Genomic DNA, 20,566 nt, shown 5'->3' on the forward strand with positions numbered 1-20,566 from the left:
TTATATATTGCTAATATTTTATTATATTGTGTATAATTATGAAATATATTTTATACGAGTGATTATATAAGGCTTATATAAATGTCTGTTCACATTCAGAAGAATTAATATTTAATTAGGAAAATAATTTCACCATGAAGAAAAAAATCGTGTTGCCATTATTATTATCTAGAATTTGCTAATTATGACAAAAAGTTAATTACGTTACAGTTTAAAAACACTACAATAATAAAGATTGTTTAAACCACTATGTGGCAGCAAAGATCACTCTACCCTCCAACCTCATTTAATAATAAAAAATATATATTAATCACTTTTCAATAATAAAGTCATGATTATAATTAGTAGATTTGATTAAAAACTGAACAAAAGACTGAACTGATACATTAACAATTAAACTCTTACACTCTTAACACCCAACAGTCAACTTTATCAAATGAAATGAGTGTACTAACTCAAAATTGACTGAAAGTTAGTTCTACTCATTTGAATAGTTTTGAACGCAGTTTTGAAGTTAATGAGTTAATTAAAGCCTCATTACTTCTACCTTAATGGAGTAAGTTTACACTACTCCTATAGATTAGTTTTTTAACTCAAACTGTTTGAGGAAACCAATTGCTACAAACCATTTGAGTTGCCTTATTGGGTTTTACAGTACTCAGTTGGTTTGAGTTTTCTTATTGGGTTTTTACTGTGCTCAAATTGCTTTAGTTATTCAAATGGAGTAAGTTCACAGTACTTATTAGGATTAGTTTTTTTAACTTAAATGGTTTGTTGCAATTGGTTTCCTCAAATGGTTTGAGTTACCTTCACTTTTTGGTTTTACACTGTTTAATACACCACAAAAATGATGAAAAGTCCAGACAAAAATCCCATAGTAGAATCTGAACTTTTTTTATTTTCTTGCAATTCATTTGAAAGCTTATAAATATCCTTGGTCATCATCATGTACACTACACAAACGTCTTTTAAGGTTAGTGTTTTATATATCTGTGTGAATATAAACTCAGTCCTGCTCCAGCAGATCCACCTTCCTGCTCCTGTCCAAACAAACGCACCTGGATGCAATTTACACATTCAACCTAAAGGCCTTGATCTTTTAGTTTGGGTGATTTGGATTAGATCTGTTCGTCTTTGCAGCTTCAGGACAGGATTAAAGCAGACCTTGGCGACAATAATACTGCAGCTACTGGTAAGCAAATATGTTTAACGATTTTCCAGATGTGAGCTCAAAGGTCACCGTTGCTCATCAAAGTCATATAAACAATGCAGTTTCTTGGTAACAGTACTCTGAAACTGAAATGTTTTTCACAAACAAAAGTCTTGAATGAGGTTGTGTTAGGACATGTGGTGATTTGGGTAGATGAATTCTACTATACGAGATGCAGCTTTGTATTGGTCTTGGCGGCCAATGACCAAAGCTTTCTGCAGGTCAGAACGCTGCTGTGCACTCAGATCTACGCTGCTGTGGTGAATCCTGATCCACGTTTGACCTGCCAATTGGATAAATGGAGTATTAATAGACCGATTGGGCTTAAACACAAACACTACACAAAAATATAGGCTATATAACTATGGTAGAGTAGTTGGTGGTGTATTTTACAACACATTGAATTATTCTACAATAGCATTTATTAATATATAAAATTATATATATATATCAATTATGACCTTTTGGTTTTGGAAACAATGTTTTGTGTAGAATCATCCTACATTATGGGAAAGGTAGCAATGATTCAGAATTGAATGATGTTAATAGGTGAAAAAAAAAATTAAAATGCCAAAAAATAAAGTAAAAGTTGAACAATATTTATTATGAATTGCTAGATATAAATGCAGGATGCCAAGAAATAGTCACAATTGTAATATATAAATGCAGTTCAAGAAATAATTGGCAAGATATAAACCTAAAATCACCATAAAATAAGTATCATCAAAAATTTAAGTCAGAAAGACCATTTCTTCCCCTTTTTAGATATTTACAAGTTTAAAATTCACAATTCTGACTTCATTTCAATCAGTTCTGACGCAGAATTGTGAGCTATAAAATTGAAATTGCACAAAATAGTTAAAATGTAAAAATATAAATTCTGAATTGCTATAAACACAGAATGCCAAGAAATAAAGTTGTAATTGTAATATACAAATGTGACCGCAAGAAATAACAATGCAAAAAACTATTGCAAGATATAAACCTAGAATCACCAAAAAATAAGTTTCAATATATAAACTCAAACTTATAAATCACCAAAATTATATATTTTTACCTTTTTAAGTATAATCAACAAGTTTAAAATTCACAGTTGTGACTTCATTTCCTGCAATTCTGATTCACAATTGTGAGCTATAATATCGAAATGTAAATTATAAATTTAAATATAAATTCTGGGTTACTAGATATAAACTTAGATTGCCAAGAAATGAAGTCAGAATTGTAATATATAAACTCTATTGCTTAAAAGCTGAATTCCAAGATATAAACCCATAAAATAAAAACAGAATTTCACAATATAAACAGTACCCCCCCCCCCCAAAAAAAAGATATATGACCTCAATATAATGACCTTTTTAAATATAATTTAAAAGTCTACAATTATGACTATTTATTTTCATTCTAATAAAATAATTTCTAAATTATGTGGAAAAATGTGTTCAGCATATATAAGTACAACTCTCACAAATCTATCTTTTAAATTCATATTTTAATAGGAAGCTATACAATATTATATTTGTGCATATTAGTTAGATTAGTTAGTACTAATACTGAAGCCAAATCTGGAGCTTATCTAACAAAATAACTCACGATAACGTTAGATGTCTAATGTTGGAGAAAAATATTAAAGACAAATTTTAAAAAGAGGAAAAATCAAGAGAAGCAAAATAGTTAAAATTTTAGTTGAAAGTTTGTAGGTTATAATTATTTTTGCAATATTTGACTTGAATTGTATTATCTTTAAATTTGTAAATATGTTTGCCGATTAAAATATTATTTTAATAAATACATCTTTTTAATAAGTCGGTTTTGTTTAAATGCACCTAAAAACATTGCCTATATTCATTGAGAAATGGAGAAAAATATTCATTTTTAAAATGGAGTGTACTCCATCATGCTGAGCACTGTATATCCATCCCACAATGCACTTTGGCCTCCAGTTGACATGCAATTTAAGAGCCTGAAACAAAATAATTATCAGTCAGGACATTATTTTGTAGGACTGGAGGACAAAGCAATTTTTATCAAAATTTCTAAAATAAAACTTTAAGTAACTTAAAAGCAGAAATGCTAATAAACTGGTTCTGGTCCTTTTTAATTCACAACAACATTTAATTTCTCAGATGATATCTGCTGGCAATGAGTTCATCAAGTAAACAAGCCATGTGTTAAGGTCACATGACTTTTACTGTAGCCCAGAAAGTGTTTGTTTTTAAAATAGTAGCCAGTATGTTCAGTTTTCCTTCCAAGCACAGCCATGCATCGCTATCATTGAGACTAACCTTTCTGCACCAGCTGTCCCATCTCAACCAGCATCTCTGCTCCAACACTATGGTCGATTTTCTCTCCTGATTTAGTACGTCCTGCTCCTAGTTTGTGCAGCACTTCAGCCAGAGCCAAACCATCAATGTCCAAAACAGCTCCTGTCAATCAAACAGTTCACACATACACACACACACACAATGGCTGCTGCAGAGATAATGGATGTGATGATTGCATATAGATGAATAACAGTGAATATTAATAGCGAGCTCGGTGAGATCTGTGTATAATCCTGCCTGTGCTGTTAGAGTTACATAAAGAAATTAACATATTTGATTTTCAAATGAGAACACGAAATGTAATTACCATCCTTCGGCACCTTAAGCTCTGTCTGATTCGCCGCACGCTTCATATACTCAAAGTAGCGACTCTCGTCCGAGCACAGGGAACGGGCCACATCTGCAGTCACCCCCTGAGCCTCCAGCATCGCCTGGAACTTATTCAGGGCTTCTCCGTTCTTCAGTTTAACAGCGATTTCATGTTTCCCATTCTCCAGGGTTGAGGAGTGGCCACACATCCACAATAGATGCCCACCTAAATACAACACACTTCCTTATTAAGTGATGGATTCCACACAATTCATTCTATGGCAAACAATTTTGGAGAATTTGATGTCTCCCCATTCAGACAGTAAGCCTGAGAGGCGTTTCAAAGATGGCCACTGAACGAAATGACTTGCCTTAAAGAGACTTTGGTGTAGATGGGTCTTTCCCCTTACCTAAATTGGTGACTAGTTCCCTGAGATCATCTGGGCCTCTTCCTTTGAGGCACTCAAGTGCTTCACACACCTCAACTGCATTTCCCACAGTCTGGCCAATGGGAGCGTCCATTCGGCTCAACACGGCCCCTGTTTTTATACCTAACTCGTTCCCGGCAGTGACCTGTTGAGACATGAACTCTCTGTTTTTACTTGACATTTTTGTTGACTTGTTTGCAAGTAGGGAAATTAGACACATTCCCATTTATGTGACCAGATGGTGTTTTAATCCATCTCATCACACTAAAAAATATCCATAAATTATCAGTTTTCCGTATTTTGGGATTCATGTTTTATTTTTCACCCCAATTTATTTATGCTTTTGAATTGCATTTTGGGACCTTGATCTTTCTTTCAACAACCTTTAACCTTGTAAAGTTCGGAAAAGTGGCTATTATTAACATTTTTAATGAGTTAAAGTGAAATATTGTGTGGGTTGGTGTTGTATATTACGATACAAAAACCTTGTGATAAACTGCCAGTGCATTTTCTCTTATTTTACCGACTCATTTTTCTATATATCATCTGTTATACATTATATTACTTTATACCTTTATTACTAAAATGTCAATAAAAGTCACTTGGTAAACTGTACACTGCAAAAAAAGCTTTTCTTGTTTAGATTTTTTGTCTTTTTTCTAGTCTAAATATCTAAAGTTTCTTATATCAAGAAGAGTTTTCTTGACAAGCAAAACATATTGTCTTGTTTTGAGAAATAATATACCAATATTAAGTGAGTTTTCCCTTAAAACAAGCAAAATAATCTGCCAATGTGGTAAGCAAATTAATCTTGTTTTTTCTTTTGACGTAAGATTATTTTGCTCACCCCATTGGCAGATTATTTTGCTTGTTTTAAGGGAAAACTCACTTAATATTGGCATATTATTTCTCAAAACAAGACAATATGTTGTGCTTTTGTAGAAACATCTTATTGATTTAGGAATTTTTAGATATTTGGACTAGAAACAAGACAAAAAATCTTAGTAAGAAAAGCATTTTTTGCAGTGTAGAGTTCTATTGTCAACATCAAAAGTCAACAGAGCAGAGATCAACTTCCCATAATGCAATTCACATCCATAAAGAAATGGAAAACACCCGTGAATCACAAAATATGAAAATTAAATTAACAAATATTTTTTATAGTGACAGAATGTTATTTTTATTTCTCTCTTGAATAAAAGCCCTCTTACCAGACACTGAGCGAGACTGCGAGCTCTGTCCAGATCTTTATACAGAGCAGCTCTGCCAAACTTCACATCTAACACAAGAGCACTCAGACCTTCAGCTCCTTTCTTGGAGATGATGGAGCCTGTGCAGAGCATGGACAAAAATCATTACCAGAAATAACACGGCTATCACAGTCTGTCCAGAATAATCTTACTTGTGATAAGAGGAAGGCTATCAACAGTGGAAGTGGCGTCTCTGATGGCGTAGAGAACACGATCTGCTGGCACAAGGCTCTCTGTCTGGCCGACAATGCAACAGCCTACATCCTCTAGGATCTGCTTGACCTGGAATTCATTTAAGCAGGATCAATCAAATAATGAATGATGAAAATAAATTATATTGGCTGTGTTTATTTGTGTTTTTAAAAAGGACTGTTTTAAGAATGCAGATATTCATTCATTTTCTTTTCGGCTTAGTCCTTTATTTATCAGCGGTCACCACAGTGGAATGAACCAGCAACTTATCCAGCTTATGTTTTATGCAAAAACACCCATACACTCTCACATTAACACACACACTCATACACTACGGCCGATTTAGTTTATTTAATTCACCTATAGCGCATGTCTATAGGTGAATTGTCAGTCTCTTCACAGCAAGAAGGTCGCTTGTTCAAGTCCCAGCTGGAACAGTGTGGAGTTTGCATATTCTCCCCGTATTTGCGTGGGTTTCCTCCGGGTGCTCCGGTTTCCCCCACAAGTCCAAAAACAAGGGCTATAGGTGAATTAGGTCAGCTAAATTGTGCGTTGTGAATGAGTGTGTATGGATGTTTCCCAGGGATGGGCATTCACTGTGTAAAACATATGCTGGATATTTAGGCGGTTCATTCCGCTGTGCCGACCCCTGATTAATAAAGGGACTAAGCCAAAAAAGAAAATAAATGAATGACTAAACACACCTGATCAAGCTAATTGAGTGAGTCCTGCATTTGTTTTTAAATCTACAGGTTGGTATAAACTCTGCAGCCCTACATGAACTGAGTTTTGTCAAGTATTAAAGCAAAAGTAAGTGTTTTGGGAAATACTGTGTATGCCGTATGTCTGATTAAGGTAGAGACGTCATGCTGTGATGAATAAAAAAAAATAAAAAAAAAAGCTTTAAAAGCATTAAAGTCAAAAAAGCATTAAAGTCAACAAAAAAATTTAAAATTAATTAATTTTAAAATTAATTTAAAAGAAATTAAATATCATTGCATTAAATAAACATACAGGATTTAGTCTGGGTGGATAAAATCAGCAGATTATGTTAGTAGCCTACTTGCTACTAATGACTTGGTTCATTTTTGCAGTCATATTGAAAGTACTTTGAATTTATAGCAAATAACTGTAATAAATGATAATAATAAAACTGTAATAAAATAAACATTTAATATGTAATAATTTAATATGTATTTGGTTGTTATTATTGTAATAGTTATGTCTGTATAAACTGTAATATTTTAATCAGAGAATAAAATTTTTGAACTTTTCCAGTGCTGGGTTGCAGTTGGAAGGTTATCCGCTGTCTGTGTAAAACATATGATAGATAAGTTGGCGGTTCATTCCGCTGGGGCGACCCCTGATGAATAAAGGGATTACGCCGAAGGATGAAATTATTTGAACCTTTTTTTTACTAGTCAGATAGTTAGTATACCAAAATTAATCACTTGATAAATAGGGTATTTTATCTCTCATCATTACCTGTTGAACCGACTGATTGACGTTAAACCCAGGGATAGACTCCAGTTTGTCCAGTGTGCCACCTGTATGTGCCAGTCCTCTCCCGCTTATCATGGGCACCTAAAATGTTCATTATCCAATAAAACAATATGCACTTATGTCTTAAATAATTCTACCTTAGCTAACGTTATACATTATCTTGGTTGACGGTAAAAACAGTCAGAGAAGAGAATGTTTTGCTTACTTTATGATGCCTGTCAGAATACTCGATTGTGATTGGCTGGGTTTGCTTGTACGTTTGACTGTTGTTGAACGCACAGGTGGTTCACCAACCACCAAATCACCAACGATTAATGATGAAGCGCGATACAACTGTATTATTGAAATAACCTTACCAAAACATATCCGGATCATCGTAATGTTTATAAACACTACTGAATTTAAGCAAAGAGGACGAAGCATCGATGTTTTTGTAAAGTGACAAACAAAAACGCGACTTCCATTGGTAGAGACGACGCACGGCTACAGGTAAACCAAACAATCAAATTTTTTAACGTACATTACCCCAGTACAAAATAACTAATATAAAAGTAATTTATATAAAAACTCGTCTATAATGGTGGTAAATAGTGACCAGCATGATTATATTTTCTTGTAAAGATGCAAAATCCTCGCAAATGTCAAACGCTTTCCACTTAACGTTAAGTTAACGTTAATTAAAATAATGGCGTCCAAAAACGAAGAAATGTTTTAAATGTTTCATGTTTTCTACTACATATGTCATTTAAGTCATAGTTTAGGTCTATGTTATATTGTGCCATACTACAACTCTACATATCCTGGCTTCCTCATGGGGAATGAGTTTTGGTGGAAAAACAACCCAAAATGTATTGCACTGTATTATTTAAAATGGTTTAAATGTCTGTCTTCTTAAATTACAACACATATTAACAAAAAAAAAAAAAACTGTAATATTTTAGCACTTAAAAAAAAAAAAGTTTTATACAGGTGCTTTTAATTTCACATGAGCAATTCACATAAGTGACAGTTTCACATCTGTCACATGCATAACAAAGCTTTTTCCTCATAAATGCAAAAATTTTAAATTAAAGTAAAAATAATTTTTGTTCTATAGTGAGCCAACTCTTATCCTTTTTGTTAGCATAATTTATTTGGCGTTTGGCAGTTTAATTCACAGAATTTATGCAAAGTATGTTGTATATTGTAAACTAGCATACTTTTTTCGTCACATCCATAATGCATGTTAATTTTCCATAATTAAAATATAAAAAATGTTAACAGATTGATATTTTTCTGATCCCACAACTTAGTGGTTAGTTGTTTTGGAAAATATAAACTACTAGAAAAAGATATTAGAAAAATCTGGCATTTTGTATTATACAAATTTGTATTATTATGTATTATTGCATATTTTGTATTTCTGCGATCTATATTGTGATATGAATATAATTTAGCCAGATGATTTGAATAGCCCTATTTGGAAAAAATGTATTAATTTACAATCGATTGACATGATTTTGTAGGGAAACAAATCATGCATGAAATGTAATATGCAAATATAACAGTAAAAAAAACATTGCTTTGTGGTTTTCAAGGTATAGTCAAATCGTGTTCAGGTATAGAAATTGGAAAACAAAAAATGCTGAATGCTCTTAGCGCTTAAAAACATGTGGAAATGATAAACCTTTACTCCGTTTAGGGTTAACTCTGCAGTAACTCCACAAATGTTGTGTATTTTGAACTGTGGCTATATAATTTCAATATAATAATATATATATAATCCTAAAATATACAATCCCAAATCAACATTGCAGATCCTGCAATGTGACTATTGCAGATGTGCATATGCAACGATATATTGCGCAGCCCTAATATAAACAGATGTTTCAAAATAATGTAAACATATACTTGTTTTGAATTTCTACTACAAACATCACATCCATAATGCTGGAACTGCTCATATAGATGAGGGTGAACAGGACTTTGCCTCTACTTGTGCGTTAAAATTGCATAATGCACATCATGGATTATTCTTTAGCACGTCCCATACCTTACAGCCACATGCAGCCAGAGCAGGAGCGAGTGGAAGGCTGACTTTGTCTCCAACCCCACCAGTTGAGTGTTTGTCCAAAACAAGCCATTCATTCGGCCATTTAAACGTATCTCCAGAGTTCATCATCTCTCGTGTCAATGCCAGGGTCTCTTCATCAGTCATGCCTTTCTGCCATATTGCCATTAGCATTGCGCCTATGCAGGTGCAACATAGTTGTATTTGTAAAAATCCACCAAAATTGTTTTCATAGTATCTTATCTTTAATGTACACTGGATTTCTAATCATCTTCTTACCAATTTGACTTTTCTGGATGGCTCCTGTTGTGACTCCTTGCACAAAAGTGTGTATTTCTGCCAGACTGAGTTGTCCACCATTTCGTTTCAGCTTTATAAGCTCAGGGAAACTAATTGTGTCATCTTCAGATGACATCTTTACACTGAATTATGGGTTTTGCTCAGTCAAGAGCTGCATGTATAAGGCATAAAACAGGAACTTTAAAATATTGCATAATAGATTTAACACATGCTGTACAATTGTTGATAGAATTTGTGATCCATTCACTTTAAGGTTACGCAAGATAAATATTTAAAGAAACACTTTTAATATTGTAATAAAAACTAGAAAGTTAGATCATTAAGAAAAGTACAGTATTTAATAGTTATTGAATTATTTCACTGTATTTTGTGCATTTAAATCTAATATCATGAATCAATTTTTGTGTTTCTAGAAATGAATGCAAGTGAGAATGAAGGAGTTGGGACCTCAGCCAATCACCATTCACTACAGCGGTAAGAAATAAATGATCTCCAAAACACTGCAAGCATTTGCAATCAGAATGCCTCGAATAGCTAAAAAAACATTTTCTAAACTCAAGACTAAAAGTGAAAAAACATGACTAAACCTCTAATTAGACAACACCATATGCAAACTATTTTTTCTTAATATTTTTTCCCTCTAACCTTTCAGGATTTTAAGCAATTCTGTTCACTCGGAAATTGTAGAAAAATAACACATGTTGTTTTCTGTGTCTACAATTAGCACAAGACTATTTAATATTCAACTTCAACATCTGGTTGCTGTGATAAAAACAAAAAAAAGTGAAACAAACATTTACTTACTTTAGCTGCAGAGTAAAACCACCTGAATCACTGCACGCTGTCAGAACATGTGCCAGTGACCCAGACGTGCATTCAAAAGAGGCTGGTTAATGTGTCATGAACGTGCATGCACTGTCAATAGATCTCCATTGGCTTACATCTGCAGATACCTTAGGCAATATCATTAATTACAGCATCGAGTGCCAATAAATTCCAGCAGTCCTTTTAAATAATAATTATATAATATATTATGTAATAAATATGATGCTTATTTTAAAAACAAAATCCTAAATGAGTATTGTTATATAAATTTAAACAGCTTGATTTTTATTTTTATTTATTTACTGTCAGTATATAGTATATTTTAACATTGTTTTATTTAATATAACCCATCTGTTAAGCATTTTGTGAGACCTGGGAAACGTGTCACATGATGGAATTGTCAGAAGAGCTGTCAGTAGTAACCCAAGGTTTTGAGTCAAAAGTCCAGTTGCACAAATCTTGTTTTCAACCATATGCTAGCAATGGTGGCCTCAAATGGTTTATATATAAATAGTAAACTACTACATTATCACCCATATTTAATATTTGTAAAAGTTAAATAATAAAGAGTTCAGATGCAAAAACCTTTGTGTCATCTGAAATCTTCTATTTTTTTTCCAGCTCCTATGTTTGTTTAGTTATGTCACTTTAAATGCAATTAAAATAACCTATTCATCGCAGTAAAAGTGAAATTACTCAACCTACACACAGGAGTCTTAAAAATATGTCATTTTAGAAGACAATTTCAGACAGCAGAGGTTTTTGCATCTGAACTCTGCATGGGCTTTTAAATGCCATTTATTATTAACAGTTGTGCTTGAGCAAAAACATTTTGTGACACTTTTTTAGTTTTGCAGTTTTATGAATTATTAATTTTTGTATTTGTTTAAATTATTGCTGCGATTTCTGTTCAAAATAGTTGGAAAACAGATTAGTGATTGAACATGGATGTATGAAATTTAGCAAAGACTATAGAATACACAAGATGTGTTACTCGTATAGTTTTGAATGGGGAAAAGTGTAACTGTCAATATGGCGAGTAAAGCCCCGCCTTCTAGTACTGGAGCCAATCAGCGATCACTATAGACTGATGATTCTCCAGGGGAGGTACTCAAACCAGACGTGAGTTTCTTCTGATTTTGTGTGATTCAAACGTTTAGAAATTAAATTAAAGACACAGTTGTTGTTTAATTTTATTGTTGATTCCTGATATAAAGTTTTATCGTAACCTTGGCAAGCAATTTTGGAGTATTTGAGGTTTCCCCATTCAAACAGAATGCCTGAGCATACGGCCCGAGAGGTGTTTCAGAGATGGCCGTCAAGTGAAATGACTTGCCTCATAAGAACTTTAGATGTACTTACTGTTTCTTGTTACAAATTAGCATTGACACGTTGCGTAGTGACAACATGCACCACTAAAAAAATATTTTGTGAACTATTATGTGACATTATTACATAGTTATATATTTTGTATATTCAGGCAGATTTCTGTAATATGTATACAATCAGTGTGGTTTGTCAGTGGGTGCACAGAAATCAATATTCTCTCAGCATGACGATTGTATTTGCAGTAAATGAGCGTCATTAAAAGATAGCCATTTTCTTCTCTCTTGATTTGGTCATTTAGTTAGCAAGGTTTGGAATGTATTAGAATAAATTAAAGAGGCTCAATGAAGAATTCAGAAACTCTTATTATTAGTGACAACAGTGGACATTTAAGTGAATAGCAGATTCAAATCTATTGCTTGTGCTTAAGCTCGTGCACATAACGAACAAGAGACTGAGTAATGAACGTGATCCACTCAGGATAAATTCCAAATCACTCTTTGCTTAGAAGTATAAAACATACCTTTGCACAGTGATATACTTTTAAATAAAATCCTGAATTTGTCCTCAGTGCTGAGAATGATGTTTAGGTCAGTGGTTCTCAACCACGTTCCTGGAAGACCACCAACACTTCATGTTTTGGATGTCTCCTTTTTCTGTCACACCCATTACATGTATTTCAGTCTTCGGTAATGAGCTGATGATCTGAATCATCTGTGTTTGGTTACGGAGACATAGAAAATGTGCAAAGCTGGTGGTCCTCCTAGAACGTGGTTGAGAAACAGATGAATCAATGCAATTTAGATGAATAAATGCAATCTCACAGCAATTTATATAGCGCATTTATTGTGTATGGCTATACACCCAAAGCGCTTCACAATCATGAAGGGGGTCTCTCCACATCACCACCAGTGTGCAGCATCCACTTGGATGATCCATTTGGTCGGCAGCCTCAGGATAACGGCACCAGTGTGCTCCCACACACCAGCTATTGGTGCAGTGGAGAGACAGTGATAGAGCCAATTCAGTAGATGGGGATGATTAGGAGGCCATGATGGGTAAGGGCCGATGAAGGGAATTTGGCCAGGACACCGGGGTTATACCCCTACGAGAAGTGGCATGGGATTTTTTTATGACCACAGAGAGTCAGGACCTCGGTTTCATTTTCACAATGTTTCGTTTTGAGTTAGTTATTTGTACTAATATACTAATAGTAATATAAATAATTCTTAGTAATATTAATATGTACCATCTCATTTATACATTTTAGTACAATTTGCTCAGGTTTAGGGTTGACGTTCAAATGAATTTATATGATTAGCCACTTTTCTGACAATACGTTAAATAGTTATGATTCCTCATGAGATTGGGCTCAATGAATATATAAATGTTCTGTGCTCTTTCATCTTAATAATAAAATTCCTTCATAGGTTTATTTTGTTGAACTTTTTAAGTAGTTCTTTGGATATGCTGAAATGTGTAAAGGAATAAACATGACCCCATACCTTTTCTCCACAGAAGAGTGATATATTATTGAATTAATCCCCACAGCCTGAGAGATGATCTTTAATAACAGACAAGTCAAATAATATTTTTGTGTACATTTTCTCATTTGAAAGCAAACATGTCCAAAAAGCTTGATCCTCAAATCACTTCGTCCAAAAAAAAAAAAAAAAGTCAACAACAGAAGAGAGAGCTCCTAAAAGTAGTAAACTAAATGAATATGGCTGCCACACCCTTCTTACACCAGTAATTATTAATTACATAATCGTGTTTAGGAGGGTAAATGAGTGAGGATTAGAGGAGGGGGAGAAAAACAGGGACAGATGAGGGAAGTACAATAATATTTTATGCAGATGGCTTATAAACAGTAGCACCCACATCTTTGTGCAAATTGACCAACCAGAGGAGAGACAAGTGTGAGGATTTTTCTCCTTAGTTGGCAGAGTTGAACTGTCAGTTAGATGTGTAAACCATAGCAACACCTACTGTTCCAGCTTACCAAACACAACAAAACCAGTCAAGCTAGTTACCATATAATGTTTGACACAATATAATCTCAGCATTTGGTTAATTAAATGGAGATCTTGGGAAATTTAAAATGACAACTTGAAAAACAAATTCAATATTCACAGTATATTCACTTCTTTTAGTAATTTGGTTGTACAGTAGACACCTTTTACTAGAAATGGGGTCATTAGGGTCAGGGTCACACTGCTGTTTAAGGCCAATAAACACTAGCTTGGTGTTTACCTATGTGCCATGTTATTACTTTTAGTTATAAACTTGCGTTGAAACAGATTTTTAATAACATAATGTTTAATCTGACTGTGTCAAAAGCCCTTAGGTAGCAAGTTTTGCTTGTATAGCTCTAAACTGAAAGCCTTGAAAAGACTCAAATTCCAAATGAATAATTGCACAATACATAACCAAAATGATCATGTCAAAGAAAAATATGTTCAATTCACAAATTGTCCAGCTTTAAATGACTGACTGATGCCGAGTTCTCATATACAAAAGGTAACAAATAAATGTATACCTACAACCCATAGTATTTCAAATCCCCTGTTTAAACAAATACAGTTATTCCACATACAGTCTTACTGAGCATTTGTTCATAATAGACAAAAAAAGGTCTATTTGTAATTATGAAATTCTTAAATAACTGACTATGAACTAGTCCAAAGGTTATGCGTTTATAACTCACAAATCACAAGTTATACCATGGGGAAAAAAAGAGTAACTGTGTTCGTGTTTGGGAATTGGTTGATAATCGACAAATAAAATAACAAATATAAAGTAAGACACAATCTCACAGGGCATAAGACAAGTATATCTCACCTTATTCTCATACATTCTTCTTTTTCTCAATATATAACTCCATATATATCATATACATATAAAATTGAATGTAGTGATTGAAAATATCTATCTTTAATAAATTTTAGATGGCGGCAGTATTACCTCAAGGCCACACTTGTATTGTATTGGGAGAAGTTTTTTGTTTTTCTCCTAGTTTAGGGCAGATTGTCAGATCCTTTCTTACTTGAACATGTTGCGTTCACATGCCAAGTCCAGTTGCTGCAATTCATCTTATAATCATCACCATTAACATGGCTATCTACTGTTGAGTTGCAAGATGGCCGGTGAGCAAACTGTAAATTCTGGGCACTTGGAAGCATTGGCATTATTTACAGGAGAGGTTTCCGCTCTTTTCTTTTTCACCCAAGTTGACACTGCTTTCTAAATTCAGAAGTCTCTCTCCTGGAAGCAAGAAATGCACACAAATCCAGATGGTGAATATATTCCTAAAATTCCTCTGATAATGTGAAAGCAGTTTGTAGTGTTTGCCACACTTTCATCATCATCATTTGATTATAAAACATGGCATGTGAAGGAGATGGCTGCTTGCTGGCTATATAATTTATTGTGCAGAAGATCCATTTAAAACATGGCCAGTTTGATTTTCTAAGACCTGTAGCTGTAAATAGAAGATATTGCGCAGTAGGTCCACTCTCCCGTCCAGCATGTTATTTTTACACTTAGTAGGCTGCAAACTAGTAAGGAAATGTGGATTTTGTTTGTGGGTGTTAAATCAGGGGTGCTTGGGAGAAAAAGAAATCTGTATTATATAATGGCTGTGCAGTGCTAACAAAGTGGGTTGGAATCTATGGCGTTAGACTTCGGGATAACTTTAAAATTGAATAGTACAATTTAATTATTTTGTGATGGCACTACATCCTGCATTTCAGCTCTCCTCAACTTTCTAGCAACTGCTTTAGTGCACGTTCAATGTTCATTCTGTGTCCAACCCGTGTCACCCCTAACTCTGCCAGATCGTCCTTGGTCAAGGCAGGCAGGTGTGCTCCTTCAATCTCATGCTCTAAAAAGCGTGCACGATGTTCCCCTAGTCCCACACTCTCTAGCCACTCTCCCACATCATACTTACTCCACAGTGCTAGGGGGCGCTGTCTGAACGGTCGCAGGGCCAGGAGAGGGGCTCCCAGTACCGGCGAGGGGCAGGGGGAGGCACATGGAGAAGGGGATGGAGAGCGGCTGCGGGCTCGAGCACTAGCACTCCTCATGACAAAACGAACCTCCTTGGGCTCCTGGGGCAAACTTAGGCTAGAAGACTTGAGGATTGTATGATGGTGGTGATGTGGGCCGAATGTACGGACAGGCCCCAATGGTTCACTCCGTTCTGGGGTGGCTCCAGGGCTTGGAGTCCTACGGGTCACTGGGTATCGGCTGCCAGGTCGGATTGTAAAGGTGGTGCCGTAACTCCTTTGTGAGATGGTGTGAAGCTCTCCTAAACTACTAAAAAGTCTAAGAAAGAACAAAATAAGAGTCTAATAAGAGAGAGAAAGGACTAGTGGAAGCAAAAAGGTAAACAAAGAAAGAGTTTTAACTGTGGTACTTTTGGGAAACTACTGGGAAACTAATGTAAGAGAAAAGGAAAGTGAATCCAATGCTAGAAGCATTGGGTTTGTGAAGATACTAATAGTGCTGAGCATGCAGTAAGAACTTAATGCAATAAAATGACAGTTAGAGCAGTTATTATAAAACTGGAGTCCTCAGAAATGGTATAAAGAAATGCATTAGTATATTGCAGTATTTCCACCACAGCATGCTTTTGGTATTCATTTTGTAAACATCCAAAACTTGCTGCAATAAACTCACCATTTATAAGGCAGCAATATAAACTAAATGTAAATTCAACATTTGTTTCATTTGACTTTTTATTGAAAAGCTAATCGATTGTCCCTTAGTGGTACACTGAAAATTCCAGTTTCATTGCGCAAAGACAGACAGAAGCTGAAATGCCTCAGTTACTGCACAATGAACTACCATAAGCCTTTTAAGACAAGCCCACAGTAGCATTTGCAGCTTAACTAATGGCTGCAGTAAGGGGTTTAGTGAAAGTTAGTTAGACAAGGAGTTGTTTTTACCCACAGAGCTAAAAACCTACGATTTACTCTCTCCTCCATTCTCCTCACATCTGCAAGGACATACAGACACACAAATGTGTGTTATGGAAAGGCAGTTTAACCAGATGTGTGGCTAAGGGTGTCAAAAGTCAATTGGGTGTATTGCTAAATGATATTGAAATTTGTGCAGTGTTTCATGCAGGTGTGCGTGTGCTTGCTAAAGTTGGCACAGTTTTGAGCAGCTCTGTCCTACCTGGCACCTCCCACAGGCGATCTCCTGCCAGGGTCAAGTGGTGCTCCCATTGGTGGCTCCTCACCCAGTGAATGAGTGTCTTTGCTAAGCAACTCTGCCCCCATAGCAGCAGGCCGACTTTCATCTGATGACCCCATCTGGGCCCGGGGCTCCTCCCCCCACAGTTTGGAACGTCTTTGGAATAGGTAGCGAGGACGGCTGGGGCCTGTGCTGGGTGGGTGTGGAAGCAGCTCACTGTCTGATGACTGTTTAAGCAGTGGGTCCCTGAGATGGGCGGGGCGACCACGCCCCACCCCACAACGTGGTTTGCTTGCATGAGCGGAGTCTGTGCTCTCTGAAGACAAAGTGGACATGCTGGAGACTGTGGAAACAGTACTGGTGGTCTCCATATGAGGGTCTTCAACCCCAGAGTCTGCTGTTGAATCACTTGCTTTACCAGAGGAGGTCTTAGCAATGGATGGCCGTGACCCGCTAGGTGAAATGCTCAGAGTGGCTTTGGATGTTTCTTTAATTAGAAGGCCATTAGCAAAAGGTTGAGGCGGTGGAACCAGGCCTATTTTCCGAAGCTCCTCTCTGGTTTCCTCATCACTGGATGAGAGCAATGCAGGGGGAAGTGTCACTGTGTAGGGCTCCGCTTCCTCCTCTGAGCTCATAGTCATACTTCGAGCAGTCAGATTGGAAAGAGTAGGGGCAGGGGAAGGTAGAGTGGGTGGGACTGCTGGTGGGGTATGTTCTGTATCCATCAGCGCAGGTTGGATATTTTGCACCCCGGGTGGAGCGAGCGCCTCTTCAAGGCTTCTTCCAGACCCTGGGCTACCACTAGTCACTTGGCTGGCCGTTTCTGTGATGCTGACTGGTTCATCTCTCCAGGAATTAGATGGAGGAGCCTCAAGAGGAGCAGGTGGTGTTGCTCCTCCTTCTGTCTCGGGCCTTTCCACTGCTCTACCTTGAGTGGGCGAAGGTGTGGGCGAAGGTGTGGGGGTGGGTGTATTTCGGCCACTAAGTGCACGTTCTCGTGCAGCCAGTGCAAGTGCTAAAGGTGATGAAGGATCGAGTGGTCGACCTGTTAGAGGGTGTATAAAAGTTGTCCCCCCTGGTGGTGGGCCAGGAGAGAGCATTGGTGCAGGTGGAGGTAACTCAGCCAACTCATCCACTGAGTGAGACTGAGAGAGTAATGGAGTTGTCTGTGGCTCTGTTGCTCCCCCTTCTACAGACAGAAAAACGCTAGGCCTGCGTCGAGCCCCAGGAGGTGTGATCCTAGCTCGCTCGGAGAGAACCTGCTGTTGGAACTGCTCCGCCCGGCTGCTGTGAGGAATTCGTGAACCTCCCAATGGAGAAGGGTCTCGGCTAGAATGAGCAGCAGCTCCCTCCTCGACTGGTCCTTGTTTGACTAGTGGGCTCTTTCTACGCTGAGGTTTGGTGGGAGTATAGACAGCACTTAATCGACCTACATTAGCATACGGATTCTCCACAGGTGGTCCACGCCTACGACCACGCTCTGGAGGAACCGGTCCAGAGGTAGGCGTTTGCGGTCTTGTAATAGGGGTAGGCTCCACTGGCAAATGGCTGGTGTCCTGAAGAATGATCATGGAGCGTGTTTTTCGCTGGCGATCTGTTGTGACTGGGCCATGGATTTTCGGCTCTGCTCCTGGGCGGAAGCTTGAGCGACTCTGGTTGGCAGCACGTGAAGGGGGCGGAGGTGGAAGAAAGGATGGAGGTGGCCCTGAATCAAGGAAATAGGGAGTCGGAGGTGGTGGGGGAGCTGTCTGTGGAGGGGGTGGGATGCTATCTTGTCTAAAGCTGTCAGTCATTGAGGAACTTCTTGGAAAGCGATGCTCTCCGATCAGGGCTGAGATTCTATCATCCTCAGGAGCACCTATAAAACAATTCTCAGTGAGACTTGTTGTGAACAAGGATTAAATTGCTGTTGATAATTATATTTAAACAGCGTTTTTTTTTTTATATATGTGTCATTAGTTAATGCAAAGGGAAATTTAATGAGAATGTTAGTGTATGCATGTGCCGTCTGATACATTACCAAATGACTTGGTTCTTGACATCCCCCGAGGGAGCTGCATGTGACTTTTGTCTACAGCCAAAGATAATTCGCTTATTGGCAAACCCTGCCTTTCTAACAAAGACTAAAAAAGAACAACAAAAAACACACATAGTCAGATTTTGGCAAAACTTCAGATATTATCAGAACAATAAGCAAATCACAGTTTCTGATTAATCAGGTATTAAAGAAACGCACATAAAATGCAGTCACAGCTAATTCCATTTTCCAACCTAAAGACAATATGCATTATAAACAAAAGCTGATCAGCAGCCAGGATTTTTCTGGCACAATTTTGTTTACTGTTCTACAGTGGTGATGCATAACACTAGTAGTAGTACACTACGTTACAAATTGCCTACTGCAATATACTGTAAAACAAAGGCTTTGCATATTAGTGTTTTTTATTTATTTATTTTATTTTAGAATATTTGATGTAAATCTATTTTTAATAATAAACTATAATTATATTCAAAATATTTAAATGGTGTATATATGATTTTTGTAATGTTGATTTAAAAGAACTTTTTATTTTTAAATGACATATGTTTATGTGTATCAGACTCACACTGATCTCAGCCTGTGTGATACGGCGACTTGTGGGTCTCTGTTTCACAGTGGCTGCTCTGGAGTCTGAATCCACTGGCCGCTGCCTCATCACTACAACCTGTTCCTTTGGCGAACTCAACATCTCATCCAACTTCTCTGTGAGGGATACACACAGATGCACACATGCACAGAAACACTTAATACACATTCTTAAGCTGCACTCTGGTCCGTCCTCAAAATCAAATCACAGAAGACCAAACACAATTACCTAATGCACTAGAAAACACACGTACGTATATCACAATGTGCTATATAAACACAGATTACATTACATTACACATATTTATAATATACACTGTCTGTAAGAACACATTTATATTCACAAATACATCACAAAGCACATACTGTACATATGGTTTTTCTAAAATCCACAAATGAAAAACAAACACATACACTACTGGGTTTTAAATACAAATCTCAGGCAAAAAAAAGCACAAGCTAAAAAAAAGGTTAAACAAATCCATTCAGGACATCACATGCTAACCATAATATAAAACTAGTAAATGATATCAACGACGTGAGACTGTTTCCATATCTTACCTCCCCTCCTTCTCCTTGACGCTTGTGGACAAGAAGGACAAATCTATAGTTCCTGATATTGCTCATAGATGTGTGCACTTTTCATTAGAAATGAATGAGCAAAGCTATCACAGCACAATCACTCACACTCCCTTTCATAGCTGTATCATTTTCACAGAAAGAACAGACTTTAATTTGAATGCAGACTGTTGCTGGAAAAATTGATTGTGCCCTCGAATTTAATGATAGCAGCTGTTTAAACTTATCTGAGATCTAGCGTAATGCAAGAAGGTGTGCGTTTCCTTGTTTGTTTGCTTGCTTGTATGAGCATCTGTCTTACCCAGCTCCTCCAGTTCTGCAGTCATGCTTTTTGAGCGCAGGGTCAGGCTGGTGCTTGGGTCTCTCTTGGGAGGTGGTGGGGCTAATTATCAGAAGGAACAAGAAATGCAATATTTATAATGCAGCATTTTGCAGCAGTCCCTAG

At 36.6% G+C, this 20,566-nt stretch overlaps 2 protein-coding genes across 37 annotated transcripts in view; both read right to left on the reverse strand.

The window, feature by feature from the left end:
* Positions 1-870: 870 nt before the first annotated feature.
* Positions 871-10,421, reverse strand: tymp (thymidine phosphorylase). 2 transcript variants are annotated; one of them, XM_009300182.4, is made up of 10 exons: positions 10,371-10,421; positions 9,546-9,717; positions 9,249-9,445; positions 7,199-7,297; positions 5,674-5,803; positions 5,483-5,601; positions 4,254-4,416; positions 3,842-4,069; positions 3,496-3,636; positions 871-1,493 (listed from the first exon to the last, which is right to left on the reverse strand). In XM_009300182.4, exons 2-10 carry the CDS (start codon positions 9,679-9,681, stop codon positions 1,339-1,341), a joined length of 1,368 nt encoding a protein of 455 aa, XP_009298457.1. In that variant the 5' UTR covers positions 9,682-9,717; positions 10,371-10,421; the 3' UTR covers positions 871-1,338. The 2 variants fall into 2 exon arrangements, with proteins under 2 accessions (XP_009298457.1, XP_073803157.1); XM_073947056.1 differs by lacking the exons at positions 9,249-9,445; positions 9,546-9,717.
* A 2,846-nt stretch (positions 10,422-13,267) lies between these two features.
* Positions 13,268-20,566, reverse strand: part of shank3b (SH3 and multiple ankyrin repeat domains 3b) — a 33,343-nt gene continuing 26,044 nt past the window's right edge. For 7 of the 35 annotated variants that reach the window (XM_073947047.1, XM_009300184.4, XM_073947036.1 and 4 more), the window contains 7 exons: positions 20,423-20,503; positions 20,104-20,124; positions 19,523-19,659; positions 18,937-19,039; positions 16,899-18,774; positions 16,687-16,716; positions 13,268-16,043 (listed from right to left, as the gene is read on the reverse strand). In XM_073947047.1, coding sequence (XP_073803148.1) covers positions 15,476-16,043; positions 16,687-16,716; positions 16,899-18,774; positions 18,937-19,039; positions 19,523-19,659; positions 20,104-20,124; positions 20,423-20,503 — 2,816 coding nt within the window. In that variant the 3' untranslated portion in view covers positions 13,268-15,475. Of the gene's footprint in view, positions 16,044-16,666; positions 16,717-16,898; positions 18,775-18,936; positions 19,040-19,522; positions 19,660-20,103; positions 20,125-20,422; positions 20,504-20,566 lie in introns of those variants that run through there. The other 28 variants (XM_073947051.1, XM_073947042.1, XM_073947044.1 and 25 more) reach the window with 14 other exon arrangements.

This window comes from Danio rerio, chromosome 4 (assembly GCF_049306965.1).
Source record: "Danio rerio strain Tuebingen ecotype United States chromosome 4, GRCz12tu, whole genome shotgun sequence".
NCBI lineage: Eukaryota > Metazoa > Chordata > Actinopteri > Cypriniformes > Danionidae > Danio > Danio rerio.

Bases quoted from the DNA above. Each gene is read 5' to 3' on its own strand.
- tymp (XM_009300182.4), bottom strand. From the start codon at position 9,681: ATGTCATCTGAAGATGACACAATTAGTTTCCCTGAGCTTATAAAGCTG. The intron at 9,446-9,545 runs GTAAGAAGATGA...GCACCTGCATAG, and splicing joins CATCCAGAAAAGTCAAATTG to GCGCAATGCTAATGGCAATA. The intron at 1,494-3,495 runs GTTAGTCTCAAT...TCCAATTGGCAG, and splicing joins GGGACAGCTGGTGCAGAAAG to GTCAAACGTGGATCAGGATT.